At 42.3% G+C, this 15,476-nt stretch overlaps 1 protein-coding gene across 15 annotated transcripts; it reads left to right on the top strand.

The window, feature by feature from the left end:
- Positions 1-4,890: 4,890 nt before the first annotated feature.
- Positions 4,891-14,956, top strand: RNF6 (ring finger protein 6). 15 transcript variants are annotated; one of them, XM_030882659.2, is made up of 5 exons: positions 4,891-5,148; positions 5,843-5,904; positions 7,496-7,706; positions 8,605-8,700; positions 12,161-14,956. In XM_030882659.2, exons 3-5 carry the CDS (start codon positions 7,514-7,516, stop codon positions 13,861-13,863), a joined length of 1,992 nt encoding a protein of 663 aa, XP_030738519.1. In that variant the 5' UTR covers positions 4,891-5,148; positions 5,843-5,904; positions 7,496-7,513; the 3' UTR covers positions 13,864-14,956. The 15 variants fall into 15 exon arrangements, with proteins under 15 accessions (XP_030738519.1, XP_030738513.1, XP_060143934.1 ...); XM_030882653.2 differs by having other exon boundaries at positions 5,843-5,916; XM_060287951.1 differs by having other exon boundaries at positions 5,843-5,920.
- The last annotated feature ends 520 nt before the right edge of the window (positions 14,957-15,476 follow it).

Genomic DNA, 15,476 nt, shown 5'->3' with positions numbered 1-15,476 from the left:
AATGACGTTACCCAGGCTTTCTTGCAACCACAGCTCTGGATGCAGATTAGGTTCTGCCAGTTAAAAGGGTTCAACAAGATGTGGAAAACTGAGCTGAAGGAGAAGCTGTATTTCTACCCGCTTTGGGCTGTTTTCCTGTTGGTAAGCAAGGCTCTGGAGTGTGAGGATTTTCTGCAGTAGTGATTCAGCATGGTTACCAGCTTTGACGGTGTTAAGAGATAACCCATGGCTCTGGGAACAGGATTTCTGCTGTTGGCTTCCAGATCGCTGTATTACAGCAGCTGATGCCGGACATTCCTGAACCCAGGACTCCAGTGGCAACCTGAGAGGTGGTAGCTCTCCTCTGAGGTCGGTCCTGAACGTATGTGGGAGTTGGTCTGAGGCTCAACCCACAGCCCACACTCCTCTGTCCATTGCAATGATTTTGTAGGTACCTATTTATTCCCTGTAATAAATACCTTTCTGCTTTAAAAATGTAAAGTGATTTTTGCATCCTGCCTTGAATCCTGTTTGATTCAGAGGAAGAATTTTTAGCTGCAAGAACCCCAGTAAAATAACCTAATTAAAGACAGAGAATGGGGCTTCCCTGGTGGCGCAGTGGTTGGGAGTCCGCCTGCCGATGCAGGGGACGAGGGTTCGTGCCCCGGTCCAGGAGGATCCCACACGACGCGGAGCGGCTGGGCCCGTGAGCCATGGCCGCTGAGCCTGCGCGTCCGGAGCCTGCGCGTCCGGAGCCTGCGCGTCCGGAGCCTGTGCTCCGCAGCGGGAGAGGCCAGAGCAGCGAGAGGCCCGCGTACCGCAGAAAAAAAAAAAAAAAAAACAAACAAACAGAGGATGATGTAAAGGAATAGGAGAATCACACAGACCCATTTGTTGACAAAGTAACGGAGCCCCTAGGGAACTGGCAAGCTCTCTGTTCCTTTTCTAATTACTGTTTACATGCTCATGGCCGCCATCTGAGAGGTCTTAGCCTGTTCATCTCTATGACCTTTCAGTTCTTTCACTCACAGTTAACTGACAAAATCTCCATGACAGAATTCCAAATTCCCAGAAAATCTGGAACATGTACCTTATCTCAAATAGCCATGGCCAGAGAGGTGGGGTCACATGGTCTAGAATGGTTCCTTGCAAGCAGCTGGCAGGTTCTCTGAAAGGAAATGATGAACTTCTCTAGAACACAGGTTTAGGAGTTCTACTGCTCCATTTCCCTGGGCACATGCTTCTATCTGGAGGAGTTTCTGATAGAGTAAAACTCTAAGCTGTTGATGTAAGGGGTGCATTAGTTTGCTAGGGCTGCCATAACAAAACACCATAGACTGAGCGGCTTAAACAACCGAAATTTATTTCTCACTGTTCCGGAGGTTGGAAGTCCAAGATCAAGCTGTCAGCAGGTTTCGTTTCTTCTGAGGCCTCTCTCCTAAGCTTACATATGGCTGCCTCCTTGCTGTGCCTGTACATGGCCTTTCCTCTGTGTACACACATCCCTGGTATCTTTTCACGTATCCAGATTTCCTCTTCGTATAAGGACACTGGTCAGATAGGATTAGAACTCACCCTAATAGCCTCATTTTAACTTAATTAAGACCATAAGGCCCTATCTCCAAATGAAGTCACATTCTGAGATGGGGGCGGGGTGGGGGGGGAGATTAGGGTTTCAGAATATGAGTGGAGGGGCACATTCAACCCATAACAGGGGGTGTCCTTGGAGGTGGTTTTCATATGCAGAAAAAGGCTATTAAGAAGTTTCTCTTTAGGAATGGAGCACTGACCCAGGCTGCAATATGGATGGCCCTTTAAAACAGGGCTAAGTGAAAGAAGCCAGGTGTAAAAGGCTGCTCTCGGGCTTCCCTGGTGGCACAGTGGTTGAGAGTCTGCCTGCCGATGCAGGGGCACGGATTCGTGCCCCGGTCCGGGAAGATCCCACATGCCGCGGAGCGGCTGGGCCCGTGAGCCATGGCCGCTGAGCCTGCGCGTCCAGAGCCTGTGCTCCGCAACGGGAGAGGCCACAACAGTGAGAGGCCCGCGTACCGCAAAAAAAAAAAAAAAAAAAAAGACTGCTCTTGCATGATTCCATCTATAGGAAATGTCCTATAAGCAAATGCACAGAGACAGAAAGTGTCTTAGTGACTACCAGGGGCTGGGAGTGGGGTGGGAAGGAATGGGATGACTGCTAATGGGTGTGAGATTTCTTTTAGGGGTGATGAAAATATTCCAAAATTAGACTGTGGTGATGACTGCACAACTCTGTGCATATAGTAAAAATCACTGAATTGTACACTTTAAATGGGTGAATTTTATGGTATGTAAATTATAGCTCAATAAAGCTCTTTTAAAAAAATATTTTAAGAGGAAATTAATAAAATACTCTTTGAAAAAATCTTTGCTTTAAACAGTTAATATTCAACTTATCAAATTCCAATTCAATGCCCTACTTAAACCTTAGGCTTTTAAATCTAGTCTACAGCTCTCATTATTCTAGTAATAAGTAAACTTTAACAGTCATTTGGAATTAGACTCTGACTAAATTTAGATCTCATTCACATACTTATTTAATTAATACTTATTTAATTAATCATCTTCAAACAAACATTTTAAACTGTTTATAAATGTAATATTTTTTCATTCATAAGTACTTCAAATGTTGGATTTAATGTCCTCCTGAATCCATAAGTACTTCAAATGTTGGATTTAATGTCTTCCTGAATCCTTAAATAATAATCTTAAAATTAATCAGAAAACAATATGATGAGCCTAAAATTCTCTTAGCTGTTCTTATACTGTCCACAAACTTATTAAGATTTCAACTTAAGGGAATTCCCTGGTGGTCCAGTGGTTAGAACTCGTGGCTTTCACTGCCGTGGGCCAGGGTTCAATCCCTGGTGGGGGAATTAAGATCCTGCAAGCCAGGCGGCACGGCAAAAAAAAAAAAAAAAGATTTAAACATAAAAGTCTAAATCAACATCTCAGTTTGGATTTTAAATTTTAATTAAGGCTGTCATTCTAAGAAGCCAAAATCACTTAAACACTATAAGTACATAAAATAGCAAATATACAGAAAATCCTTTTAATGTTATGGTTTTCTTTTATACCTTTTTATTCTTCACTGTAAAAAGTCCTGGAGTTAAAAGACGCCTACACACTAAAAAGGCCAGGTAGCATCCCAGTAAACGAGGTTAATTAGACCAAAGATTTTGGCAGGTTATGAGAGCTGGAAATACAGATATCCAGAATGATCCACCTCTCTGTCCCAATTATCATATGTAGAACCCTTTTATAGTCACTTTGTCTTGGGCTACAAAATTGAAGCAAGGTATTGGATTAAAGTTCCATACATTATCTGACTATCTATCCACAGAAATCTGCAGCCTGCCACCAGGTAAATCACTTGATGAGACTTTGTATTTTTTGACTCTTAGGATATATACACGTCTTTTCGGTTTAACGTTTTAAAGTATTTGCCCTTGATGGCGTATTACACTCATTACAACTCGTATAGGTATTTAAAATGATTTCTGCTTGAATTTTGGATATCTCACGTGTGATTTTCTCAGACGTGTACTCGGAATTCCTGAGGTCATTGTACTAACATGCATTAATCCTGTTTGTAACAAGTTTGCATTTTTCTCTGCTCATCCTTGCAGTTGGCTGAGGGGCATTTCGTGCCAGGTGCCATGCTGAGCTCTGGGACTCTAAAAATGAATAAATCCATTTGTTTGAACTGAAGGAGTTTGGACTCTTAGATGGGAGAGAACTATAATTGAACAGAAAATCATTGTAGGTACTCGTTCAGTGGCTGTCTTTTTCCATTCAAAAGGAGGGCACGGGCCTGGTTTGTCTTATCTTCTGCTGTTAGCGTGAGCACCCAATTCCTAGCGGCACCCAGTAAATATTTGTTAAATGAGTAAGTGCTAAAATAATTATACAGAGGAAGCTAAGAGAGCCACCGTACTAGGGACATGGGCCTAGTTTTACGCGTGGCTGGACGATGGGGTTAGAGCGCCACTTCAGAGGTATCAGAAAAAAAATCCCTTGACCATGAGATATGAAATGAGTCCTGCGAGATAAAGGAAATTAGGTAAAAGTGGGGTTGGGAGTTGCTTAATTGAACTTCAAGTAGTTCCAGAATGCCAAGAAGCACCCAGTCTGTAGTGGTATACAGCAGAGATATCGTGAAGGGCCTTGAAGACTGCATCGTTTATGTATTTCCATTTTCGTATCTATAACAATATGCCGATTTTTAAAAAAATCTTGTCCCTTCTATCCCTACTACACTGGTAGCTCATGGATGCTAAAGTTTGTTACCCAGGCGCTAAGCATGAGAGCCGGGATAGATTAGCTCCTCCAAAGTTAAGGCAGGAATGAATGAACGAACGAATGAATGAACGAACGAATGAATGAATGAACGAACGAACGAATGAAGAATCACAGCACCGTGAGGACGGTGCAATGATTAAATCTTCTAGCGGGTAGGGAAGTCGGGGAGCCTATACCAGGCTGGGCAGGGACTCAGTCAAGGGCGTAACTAGTGGTGAGGCGAGTTTGGTAAGCGTCACATCTCAGAAATAAAACCAGAGACACGACTGTGGGGAGGGGTTGTGGGTTCAAAGTGCATTCCTAGCGGGAATTCACTTTTTTCACTGAAACCCGAGTAGAGGCACTCGAGAATTGATTAGGGTTTGTAATTTCCGATTGGCAATAAGGGAAAGCGCCTGGGTGGTGAGCTACGTGGTACCCAGGCAGTCAAGGGACAAGAACAGACCGCTGGGTTGCACTCCAGCCCAAGTCGTCCTTGGGCCGCCGCACTCGGGCTGGAGAGGCGTCCACGTGACATCAGCGCTGGCGCGAGCGCCGAAACCCGGAACGCGGCACGCGGCATCCGGGATCCCACCGGACGCAGTTTCCACTCGTACAGGCTAGCGCCCGGCGGCGGCTGAGCGTCTCCTGTCGCGCAGGGGGCGGCCCGGCCGTAGGGAGAGACGGGTGGGGCCTGCCGTCCCTCCTCCAGAGCCTCCGCTCCGGCTGGACCGTCCCGCTGCAGCAGGCTTCTCTTCAGCAGACGAGCAGAGGGCGCAGCGGCCTCCGGAGGCGCGGATGCGAGCTCCGCCCGCCGCCCGGTCACAGCCTCCGGGGCCGCACGCTTCTCTCCAGGTAGCGGGAAGACGGCCAGGTCCCCGGCGTAGTGAGCTCAGGGGAAGCTCCAGGCCCTCCGCGGCTTCCGGGAGACGCGGGGACCGCAGGCCCTCCCTGGGCCCCGCCTCTCCTGATTGGCTACCTGCGGTCTAGATGCCCTGCCCTGGCCGGTGATTGGCTCCGAGGCCCCGCTGTCACTGGCTTCCTTGTGGGAATCTAGGTCGCTAAGCGAAGCGTTACTCCAGGACCGGTTGGGGAGAGGTTGGTTGGGCACGAGTCCAGTTTGTTTATTGTACTGGGGGCCCTACCCCGGCGCGAGCTTCTGTCGCAACTTCCAGGAAGAGAACCGGTATCGGGACGGAGGGCAGGGGTGGCGAGCGAGTGAAGGTTTAGAAGTAAGCTGGAGGCCCCTAAGCCTGGCAACCCCCGAGTGGTAGCGGGGTGGGAAGGAAGGCCTTGAGAGAGGAGTTGTCATCCCAAGAGGGGTGACGGTGGAGGAAAGAAAGGCCTAGTTTCTGTTGTGGCAGAAACGGGCCGTGCGGGAGCTTTCCATGACCTAATTGTTTGGGGATCTCATTTTCTAGGTGAGTTTCTAACAGAATCCACTGGAGATTTTGCTTTAACTTTACAGTAGAGTTGGGAGACGACTAGCCGTTCCTAGCCTTCAAAGAGGCAACTTATTGAATAATTCGACTCTCTTTTATCGCTTCAGATGGGCAGCTGTCAAAAAAAGCACAAACAGTGGAAGGATGGATACCATTGCATATATTAGAAGTATGTGGAAAGGCAAGTAAGGTATTCACGTGGATTTAATTGTGGTTAATTGCACGAGAAAATTACCACTTAAGGAGAAGCTCTTAAAGTTTTGAATAATATTAAAGTAGCTTGACTCTATGATAGGTTTCAGATATTTAAACTGTTTAATCCAAAAAGCTTATTACTGCTGTACCTACCAAGTATGCTCTTTGCTAATGATGGTCTAGTCCTAATTATTCTGAAAATGGAAAGAAATCCGTAGTTTTTGATAATGTTAATTTGCATGTGACTGGATAGTGCTACTAGATCTTTCCTTAAACAAATGACATAGGGATCACCGTGAAAAAAGCCTTTGAAGATGTAATTTAATGTCAGAATGTGCATGAGAGTGGTTAGTTGCTAACTCATACAATAATTGAGACTTGTAGGCTAATTTCACTCTGTTTTTAAAGTAGTTTGCTTATTAAACACTGAGTCCTAGTTACCGAAGTTGCTCCCCTGGTCACCTAGTCATTCGATCCTGCAGCCTTTATTAAGTCATGTGCTGTATTACACATACCCTTTAGTGACATACCAGAAATTGTCAAGGAATGGTTTATTTCAGCCACAGAACACCCAGATTAGCTCTCGAAGGTAGACCTGGGCCCTACCCTGGAAAATTCTGACCTAGGATTGGGGGTGAGCTCTGGGCATCTGTAGTTTAAAACATTTCCTCAAGGGTGTTTGATGTGCATTCCCAGTTGAGAACTGTAGCTTTAACGACTTAGTAAATAGACGTGTTTAAGAAATTCTAAGATATTTATGAAACAATTACTTTCCCCCCTTGATTTCCTTATGGTTTAAAAGTAAACTTCTCAGGAATGACATTTCAGTATAATCCAAAAGCAGGGTTTGCCTAGCGGGGTCAGGAAGTTTCACTGGCACTCAGAGACCTCCGGGACTAACCATTCCAGGCTTAGGAACAAGGTTTCCTGTGGGGAAACCCAAAAGCTCTTACGTGCTTTTACAATCCCCAGAGCTGTGCACAGAGTGTTGTTTCCTGTTGGCTGTAAGAGAAATCAACTCCAGGTCTGTTCAGCTAAGTTATTTTTACCTCAGCAAAGTGCAGGGGGGGTAATATTACATTTATGAACTTTTTTGGGGAAGAATACCCTTACTGGAAATAAATGTAAATGATACCCTCTTGATACCCAATAGTCCTTTGCTTATGAAGTAAAGAACGTGCATAATGCAAGCTTAGAATTTGTGTGGTAATGTGAAATACCCGGATATTTGGAACATCAGTGGGGGCTTTGGGGCCAACAGGAGAGTCAAAGACGTAGAAAATGAGATAATCACTTTGATTTTCAGCTGTGAGAAATGTGGGGTGAAACCAAATCCAGCCTGACTTAGAGGATGGCTTTAGGCAAAGAAGTAGGTCCAGTTGTGTTCTATCGCCTAGGAGCTGCTATTCATTTTATATGTAAGTTCTTCACTGCAAGATTTGGCATATGAAGTATTTGAGTAGCGGACAGAATTTTAAAATGAAAATGAAAAAACGAAGTTAAAATATGAAGCCATGTGTAGTCCACGGCTAATACCTTGAATTTTGTATATACTGTTTGAACAGAAAGCCAGGAATCTCAGCATGAATTGGTCTAGATCTAGACCAGATGGTGGTGGTGAAGAAACCTCATCTCAAGACCAGAATCATCATGAAAACGAGAGAAGGTGGCAACAAGAGCGTCTCCACAGAGAAGAAGCCTATTATCAGTTTATTAATGATCTCAATGACGAAGATTACCGGCTAATGAGAGACCATAATCTTTTAGGCACCCCTGGTAAGAGATGGGTAAAAGAGGAAATACCTTTTTCAGCATTATTAGAAGTTTCAAAATAAGGAGGGGTTTTTACCCCATCTTCCCTCTCTCAAAATATAGTGTACTGTTTTTGTGACCTTAAGAGCATTGTAACATAACAACATAGAAAATCACTGGCTTACTTCTGTATTTTATAAGTAGGTAAGAATATTGAACATATAGCACTGTTACACAAGTGTCAAACCAACAGGTTAACGTACATGATAGTGTCAGATATTTATGTAGTCCTATGTCTCTTAAGTAATATTTGTACAAATAAAATATTATTCATTTAAAACCTAATTCTAACTCATTTGAGGTCTTATCATTTATTTATTTATTTAGCTGAATTAATGACTCCCAAAAAGTTCAATGTGCTCCATTAACTTTTTACAAATTAATTTCACAGATGAACTAATTGAAACTGTATGCTTGTATATATTTGTGTGTTGCATATTTGCATTCTGTATACATATATAATGAAGGGCATTCATTACCCATATAATGAACTAGGTAGAATTCAAGTAAATAAAGATTTGAAATTTTCTCTAGAAGTACTCCCTTCTTAATTTCTTTTTAAGTCTGACGAAAATCCACAGAATTATAGCTTATAGGTTCTAAGTATATCAACTAGGAGCACTTCATTAATGATTCAAATTAAATCTTATTTTAATTTAAATAAAACATTAATAAATGAAACAACGAAAATGATGTGTATTTGCATGAATAAACGTTTTTTGTTGTCTTCAATTTATAGAACATGAAAACAATAGAATGTCTTCTACAGATTGCTAAAAATTAGTCTTACCCTTCATGAGTTTTCATAAAACTTAGTAATTTAAAGATTTTAACTTTAGTGGGCACTTTTCCATTGTTTTAGGAGAAATAACATCAGAAGAATTACAGCAACGTTTAGACGGAGTCAAGGAACAGCTAGCATCTCAGCCTGACTTGAGAAATGGGACAAACACCAGAGGTATTGTAGATTCCTTTCCATAAGGAACAGGTTTGATTGGAGTAATTGCAGAAATGAACTTACAGGACCTTGTACAATGTTTGTTTTTAGTGTTTTCCAGATTAAATGTGATAATCATTCAGGTAGTATTTACATATTATATGCTGAGCAGTATAGTTAGGTAATACAGGACAGGGGTTGCATATAAAGATGTCTTACACACCCATTGCCTTCAGGGAGCTCATGTGTATGAAATAGTATACAATTAATTACCAGCAGAGTTCTTTTTAATCTTAGACTTTACACACTACTGTTTTTTTTTAAGTAATATAACTAAACTTACCTTCTAAAAATTTATACAGAACAATACAGAAAGACTGAGTCAGGAAAACCTATTTTTGTTGCTTTGTTTTATTGGTTTTGTGTTGTGTCATTTTACTGAACAGACACTAAGTCATAATATAAGAAATTCTTATAAAAAAACAAATCGGGGCTTCCCTGGTGGCGCAGTGGTTTGGAGTCCGTCTGCCGATGCAGGGGACACGGGTTCGTGCCCCAGTCCGGGAAGATCCCACATGCCGCGGAGCAGCTGGGCCTGTGATCCATGGCCGCTGAGCCTGCACGTCCGGAGCCTGTGCTCCGCGACGGGAGAGGCCACAGCGGTGAGAGGCCCGTGGACCGCAAAAAAAAACAAAACAAAACAAAACAAATTACTTGTAAAAAAACAAAATTCAAACTAAACAGAAGTGTATAGAGTTAAAAGTAAAGCCAACTTTAAGGTCCCTCTTACCAGTTCTACTTCCTTCTCCAGAGGTGTTCGTTAGTAGTGGTTTCACATATTACATCAGGATCATGGTATTGGTTAGGGTGAAGACTATTAAACACCCCAAACGCATCGGCTGATGAGATGGAAGTTTACTTCCGTTTTGTGCTCAGTCCAGGGCAGACACACGTCAATCCATAAAGCCTTCTGGGACCCACGCAGCCAGCACAGTGCTTCTACAACTGTGCTGTCCAGTGCGGTAGCTACCGGCCACATGGGCCTATTTAAATTTAATAAAATTGAAAATTCAGTTCCTCAGGCACATTAGCCACATTCAAGTGTTTAATAGTCCCCTGTGGCTAGTGGCTTCTGTACTGGACGGCACAGGTACAGAACATCTCCACTGTTGCAGAAAGGTTCACTGGGCACTGACTGCTGCTCCAGGTATGGTTTGCATGATCAAGCTAAGTCACAGCCACTTCTAGCTTCCAGCTGGCAGTTCCAGGTTCCAGGAGAAGGCCCAGGCCCCTGCCCGGAAATGAGCTCCCTCACTTCTACTCCCGTTCCATTGATGAGAACTTAGTCCCGTGGCCACACCCAGATGCCAGGTCGTTCACAGGACACTGCAGTGCATTTCCAGTGGAAGAATGGGGCGACGGATTTTGTGAGACATGAGTGACCTCTTTCACACACTGCCATCACTATATTCTAGTAATTAAAGAAAGAAGTGGCATCTGGAATGACTTCATGTTTACCTGCCCTTTACTTATATCTTTTTGCAAATTAAAATGGAAAGTGGATGTTAACCTTTTTCTTCTTTGTGTTTAGATATGCAAATTGTACTATATTGGTATAGCTGGTAATACTGGCCCTTTGAATATGTTTTGATGGAGAATGTACTCGTCATGTGTGCAGTAGCTTATACCTTTAGAATGTGGCTGCGGTTGCTGTCTTTATTGATGCCAGCAGCTGATTAACAGGTTTAACTTTAATATTTAAAAAAGTTTTTTATGAGAGATTGCAGTAATGAAATAAAATCAAAGCAGACTCATTTAACAACTGTTTTTGAGAAGAGCGAACTTGGTAAAGTCTGTGTAGTTAATGTGCATTAGAATGCTTTTCACTGAGTTTTGTACTTTATATAATCCACTGGTTAAAATGGAAAACTTAAAGCTTCCCACAGTAGCACTATCATACTCAAAGAAGTTTATTAGGGGCACATTTCTTTCTTTCTTTCTTTTTTTAAATGTGTATATATTTTAAATTTTATTTTATTTTTGGCTGCGTTGGGTCTTCGTTGCTGTGTGTGGGCTTTCTCTGGTTGCAGTGAGCGGAGGCTGCTCTTTGTTGTGGTGCGCAGGCTTCTCATTGCGGTGGCTTCTCTTGTTGCGGAGCACGGGCTCTAGGTGCACGGGCTTCAGTAGTTGTGGCTCACAGGCTCAGTAGTTGTGGCTCGCGGGCTCTAGAGCGCAGGCTCAGTAGTTGTGGTGCACAGGCTTAACTGCTCCGCGGCATGTGGGATCTTCCTGGACCAGGGATCAGATCCGTGTCCCCTGCATTAGCAGGTGGATTCTTAACCAGTGCGCCACCAGGGAAGTCCCAGGGCACATTTATTTCTAAATCGATTCATTCAACAGTATTAATTGAGAGTCTGATTTGTCCCAAATACTGTTGTAGAGGTTGGGGATTTAACAGTGAGTAAAATAAGGCAAAACTCATTGTCTTCATGCAGCTCATGTTCTAAATGAACAGAAAATGTATTTTATTGTATTATATATAATGGCTAACATTTATTGAGTGCCTCCTATGTGCCAGATATTATACTAATCATTTTATATACAGTGTCTTATTTTATCCTCATGATAATCCTTTGACATCTGTACTATTATTATCAAGTTTACAGATAAGGATTTAGCCAGAGAACTTAAGTAACATGCCTGAAGTCTCCTATCCTCACATGAAGATATGATGTGGTTCTAACATTTTACTCATGAAGCCATATTTCTTGACTTATACATTTTGGGCAGTTTCTGAGAAATAGGATAAAATTCTTAAGGTTGCCAAAAATACCTAATTGCAAAAAAGATTGAGTTACCTTTACCAAAGAATTCTAAAAATTCAAGATAAATTATACATAAGTTTTGCCACTGTATTTTATTGATACTGCCATATGAATAACGCAATTTTTAAGATTTTTATTTAGTTGCAGCGGGTCTTAGTTGTGGCAGGTGGGCTCCATAGTTGTGGCATGCGAACTCTTAGTTGCAGCATGCATGTGGGATCTAGTTCCCTGACCAGGGATCAAACCCAGGCCCCCTGCGTTGGGAGCGTGGAGTCTTATCCACTGTGCCACCAGGGAAGTCCCAATAAAGCAATTTAAATGTACAGTTTTGATACTGGATATATTTTTCATTTGCCTTAATATTTTGCCAATAACAGGCATATAGAAAGCAAGAGTGAGGATTTCTTCACACCTTTGCACAAATAGTATTTAAAATTTTATAATTTTGATACAGTGTGTATTATAGTATGCTTATAGTATACACCTTTCTTTTAGAAAGTTCAGCTTTTTGGCCATTTTTCATTCATTAAAATGCACAGATGTTCTTAATTATATTTTTAATTTAATAAAAACGTAGTTTATCTTACAAGCTTTCAATAAAGATCTAAAGATAGATTTTAGGAATTGATGTTAAGTTGATTTGGTTTGCTTTCCAGACTCAGGGGTCCCTCGAGAAAGTTCAAATGAAGAGTCTCTGCTGGAATGGCTCAACACCTTTCGTCGCACGGGAAACGCAACTCGAAGTGGACAGAATGGGAACCAGACTTGGAGAGCTGTGAGTCGAGCAAACCCACACAGTGGAGAGTTCCAATTTTGTCTGGAAATCCACATAAATCACGAGAATAGAGGATTTGAAATGGACGGCGAAGATTATGTGGGCGTTCCACTTTCAGATATTAGCCAAGATCACACCGCAGATGGGCCACAGAGATCAAGTAGCCCTGTGGCCAGGCGAACCAGGAGCCAAGCCGCAGGGGCTCTCAGTGGTCGTAGTGCCAACGTTCCGAGAACTAGGCTTGGATCGAGGGGGCGGAGTTCAGTAGAAGGATCTTTGTCAGCACTGGGTAGATTAAGAAATGGAATTGGGGGGGCAGTTGGCACCCCTAGAACTGGTGCTGCACGCGCTAATCCATCAGGTGGTAGTGAACTCAGGCAAAGGGAGGGGCAGCGATTTGGAGCAGCCCATGTTTGGGAAAATGGGGCTAGAACTAATGTCACAGTGAGGAATACAAACCAAAGATTAGAGCCAATAAGATTACGGTCTACTTTCAATAGCCGAAGCCGGTCACCGATTCAGAGGCAAAGTGGCACTGTTTATCACAGTTCACAAAGGGAAAGTAGACCTTTTCAGCAAACTAGTAGGCGGTCTGTTAGGAGGAGAGGTATAACTCGTGTCTTTCTAGAGCAAGGCCGAGAAGGCAGAGGTACCGCATATACTCCATTCTCTAACTCAAGACTTGTGTCAAGAATCACAGTAGAAGAAGAAGAGTCCAGCAGGTCCTCCACTGCTGCACGACGACACCCAACAATCACACTGGACCTTCAAGTGAGAAGGATTCGTCCTGGAGAAAGCAGAGACTGGGACAGTATTGCAAATAGAACTCGATCCAGGGTGGGGCTGGCAGCAAACACAGTCACTATCGAAAGCAGTAGTGGGGGCTTTCGGCGCACCATCTCTCGTTTAGAGCGCTCAGGTATGCGAACCTACGTTAGTACCATAACTGTTCCTCTTCGTAGGATTTCTGAGAACGAGCTCGCTGAACCGTCATCAGTGGCTCTTCGATCAGTTTTAAGGCAGATCATGACTGGATTTGGAGAACTGGGTTCTCTAATGGAGGCCGAATCTGAGTCAGAGGCCCAGAGAAGTGGTCAGCGTCGGCCAGAGACACACTCAGAAGTGAGTCTCCTCGGTGAGGCCGTCAGCCAGCACAGGGGAGGGTCCCCCCAAGGCAGGTGGACCCGAGAAGACAGCCCTGACACCCCGCCTCGTGCCCCAAACAGAGGTGGCAGGCGGTCGCAAAATTCAAGTAACTTGGTGGAAACTGGCACCCTACCTATCCTTCGCCTCGCTCACTTCTTGCTTAACGAAGGGGAGGATGATGACCGCATGCGTGGTTTAACCAAAGAGCAGATTGACAGTCTTTCCACCCGGAGCTATGAGCACAGCGGTATCGATAGTGAACGAGGGAAAATCTGTAGCGTTTGCATCAGCGACTACGTAACTGGAAACAAGCTCAGGCAGTTACCTTGCATGCATGAATTTCACATCCACTGTATCGACCGGTGGCTCTCAGAGAATTGCACGTGTCCTATCTGTCGGCAGCCTGTCTTAGGGTCCAGTACAGCAAACAACGGGTGACATGCTGGATCCAGTCAAATGTTGCATCTTAGTAGAGCTGAGTATTCAGGCATTCTTTTGTTGAATTATTTGTGATGAGCTAACCAGGATGAAAAATAACAGATGATTATAGTTTGAACTATTTTTTTGTGTGCTTTTTTAACTTGTTAAAAAGAGAAAATTTATAGAAAATTTAAAATGCAAATGTTAAATTATCCTAAAGTACAGAATAGTTAATATTGCTAGAACCAAATAACTTTTAAAATGTTTTTATTTTGGTAATTTTGTCATGCTGAGCACTTTTGTATCTGCACAACTCAGTAGGTTACAAATCAATATTCTTTTTCTGAGAAGTCCAGCAGATTTTGCTTGGACTTTCAGGCTTCGTACCATGTCCAGACATTGGTGTCTAAATAAGCCTTTCTTTAACTTTTTATTCTAAGGACAGTATCTTTTCATGAAAGAATATTTGGCTGAATGTTTGCTAAATGCATTAAAGTTACTTGAAATATTAAATTTAATATGCAGCATATCACGTGTGTATATATAGGTATATAATTTTAAGGATAAAGTATTCAGTCTAAAAACTACCAGTTTGGTTCTTATTTCAAACTGTTGGGCTATTACTGCATATGGCACAATGTTTAATACTTACAGGATCATCTCTGGGAGGAAGTAGATTAAGATATTTAAAAATAGACATAATTTATGAAGCGTCTCTGACAATCTGACTTATTAGACAGCAAGCAATATATAACACTGAACAAGTATTTCTTTTTTCAGAAATGGAACGTGGACATTTTAGAACATAGAGGTTATTTAACTTGAGTTCTACCTTTTTGTGACATTTTTGAAAGTGCAAACAATTTTTTGGATTACATTAAGTAAGATATACAATATGCATGGTTTTCAAATTTAGTTTAAAATCTAAAAACAAGGGTCTATAAAGAATCAAAGGCATAGATAATATGTTAAGTTCAACTGGAGACCAAAAAACTCCAAATGAAACAATAACAACAACAGCAAAAAAAGTTAAGAGAATGTAGACTTTAAAACACAAAGTATGCATTGAAGATCTGTTTCTACCAATAAATATTAAAATGTGTCAACTGTTCTTTATTGGTCCACCGTGGTTTATTCACTGAAAGAAGTAGTTATTTCGCACTAACTCGATGCAAGGCAGTGTTACTGGTGTAGAGGATTCAGTAGAGGACAAAGTCCCTGTCTTCATGGGAAAGACATATTTGCTCTTAGAAAATTGGAAATCGAGCAATACAATGAGTTACTGTTCTGACTTTGATGTTTGTTTATGAATAAATGACATAGTTTGCTATGGTGATACCACTTGGACAAAATCACAAGAACAAATACCTCAAGGCCGATTCTATGAAATTTAGGTATATCTCAAGGTTTAGTTTTTGTTTCCAATTAGTGATTATATGTAGTTCGTTCAGTAAGATGCATGCACAGGACTTGTTAGGGGGTGCATTTAGCCCGTGGAGTGAGAGGTTTTAGTAAAGGTGGTGACTTTGTTTGGAGTAAACGGTTTCTGTAGGTCACATATGGGACATAGGACTGGGGAGTTTGATTTTAAGGCTTTAGATACCAGACTTACGGGATTTTTGCTCTACAGA

The sequence above is a fragment of the Globicephala melas genome, chromosome 18 (assembly GCF_963455315.2).
Source record: "Globicephala melas chromosome 18, mGloMel1.2, whole genome shotgun sequence".
NCBI lineage: Eukaryota > Metazoa > Chordata > Mammalia > Artiodactyla > Delphinidae > Globicephala > Globicephala melas.
The sequence above is the reverse complement of the archived record's forward strand: the minus strand, read 5'-3'. Positions and strand labels throughout refer to the sequence as shown.

Excerpts from the sequence above, each read along its gene's own strand:
- RNF6 (XM_030882659.2), top strand. The coding sequence starts at position 7,514 with ATGAATTGGTCTAGATCTAGACCAGATGGTGGTGGTGAAGAAACCTCA. Across the intron at positions 7,707-8,604 it reads TAATCTTTTAGGCACCCCTG|GAGAAATAACATCAGAAGAA; the intron begins GTAAGAGATGGG and ends CCATTGTTTTAG. Across the intron at positions 8,701-12,160 it reads AAATGGGACAAACACCAGAG|ACTCAGGGGTCCCTCGAGAA; the intron begins GTATTGTAGATT and ends TTTGCTTTCCAG.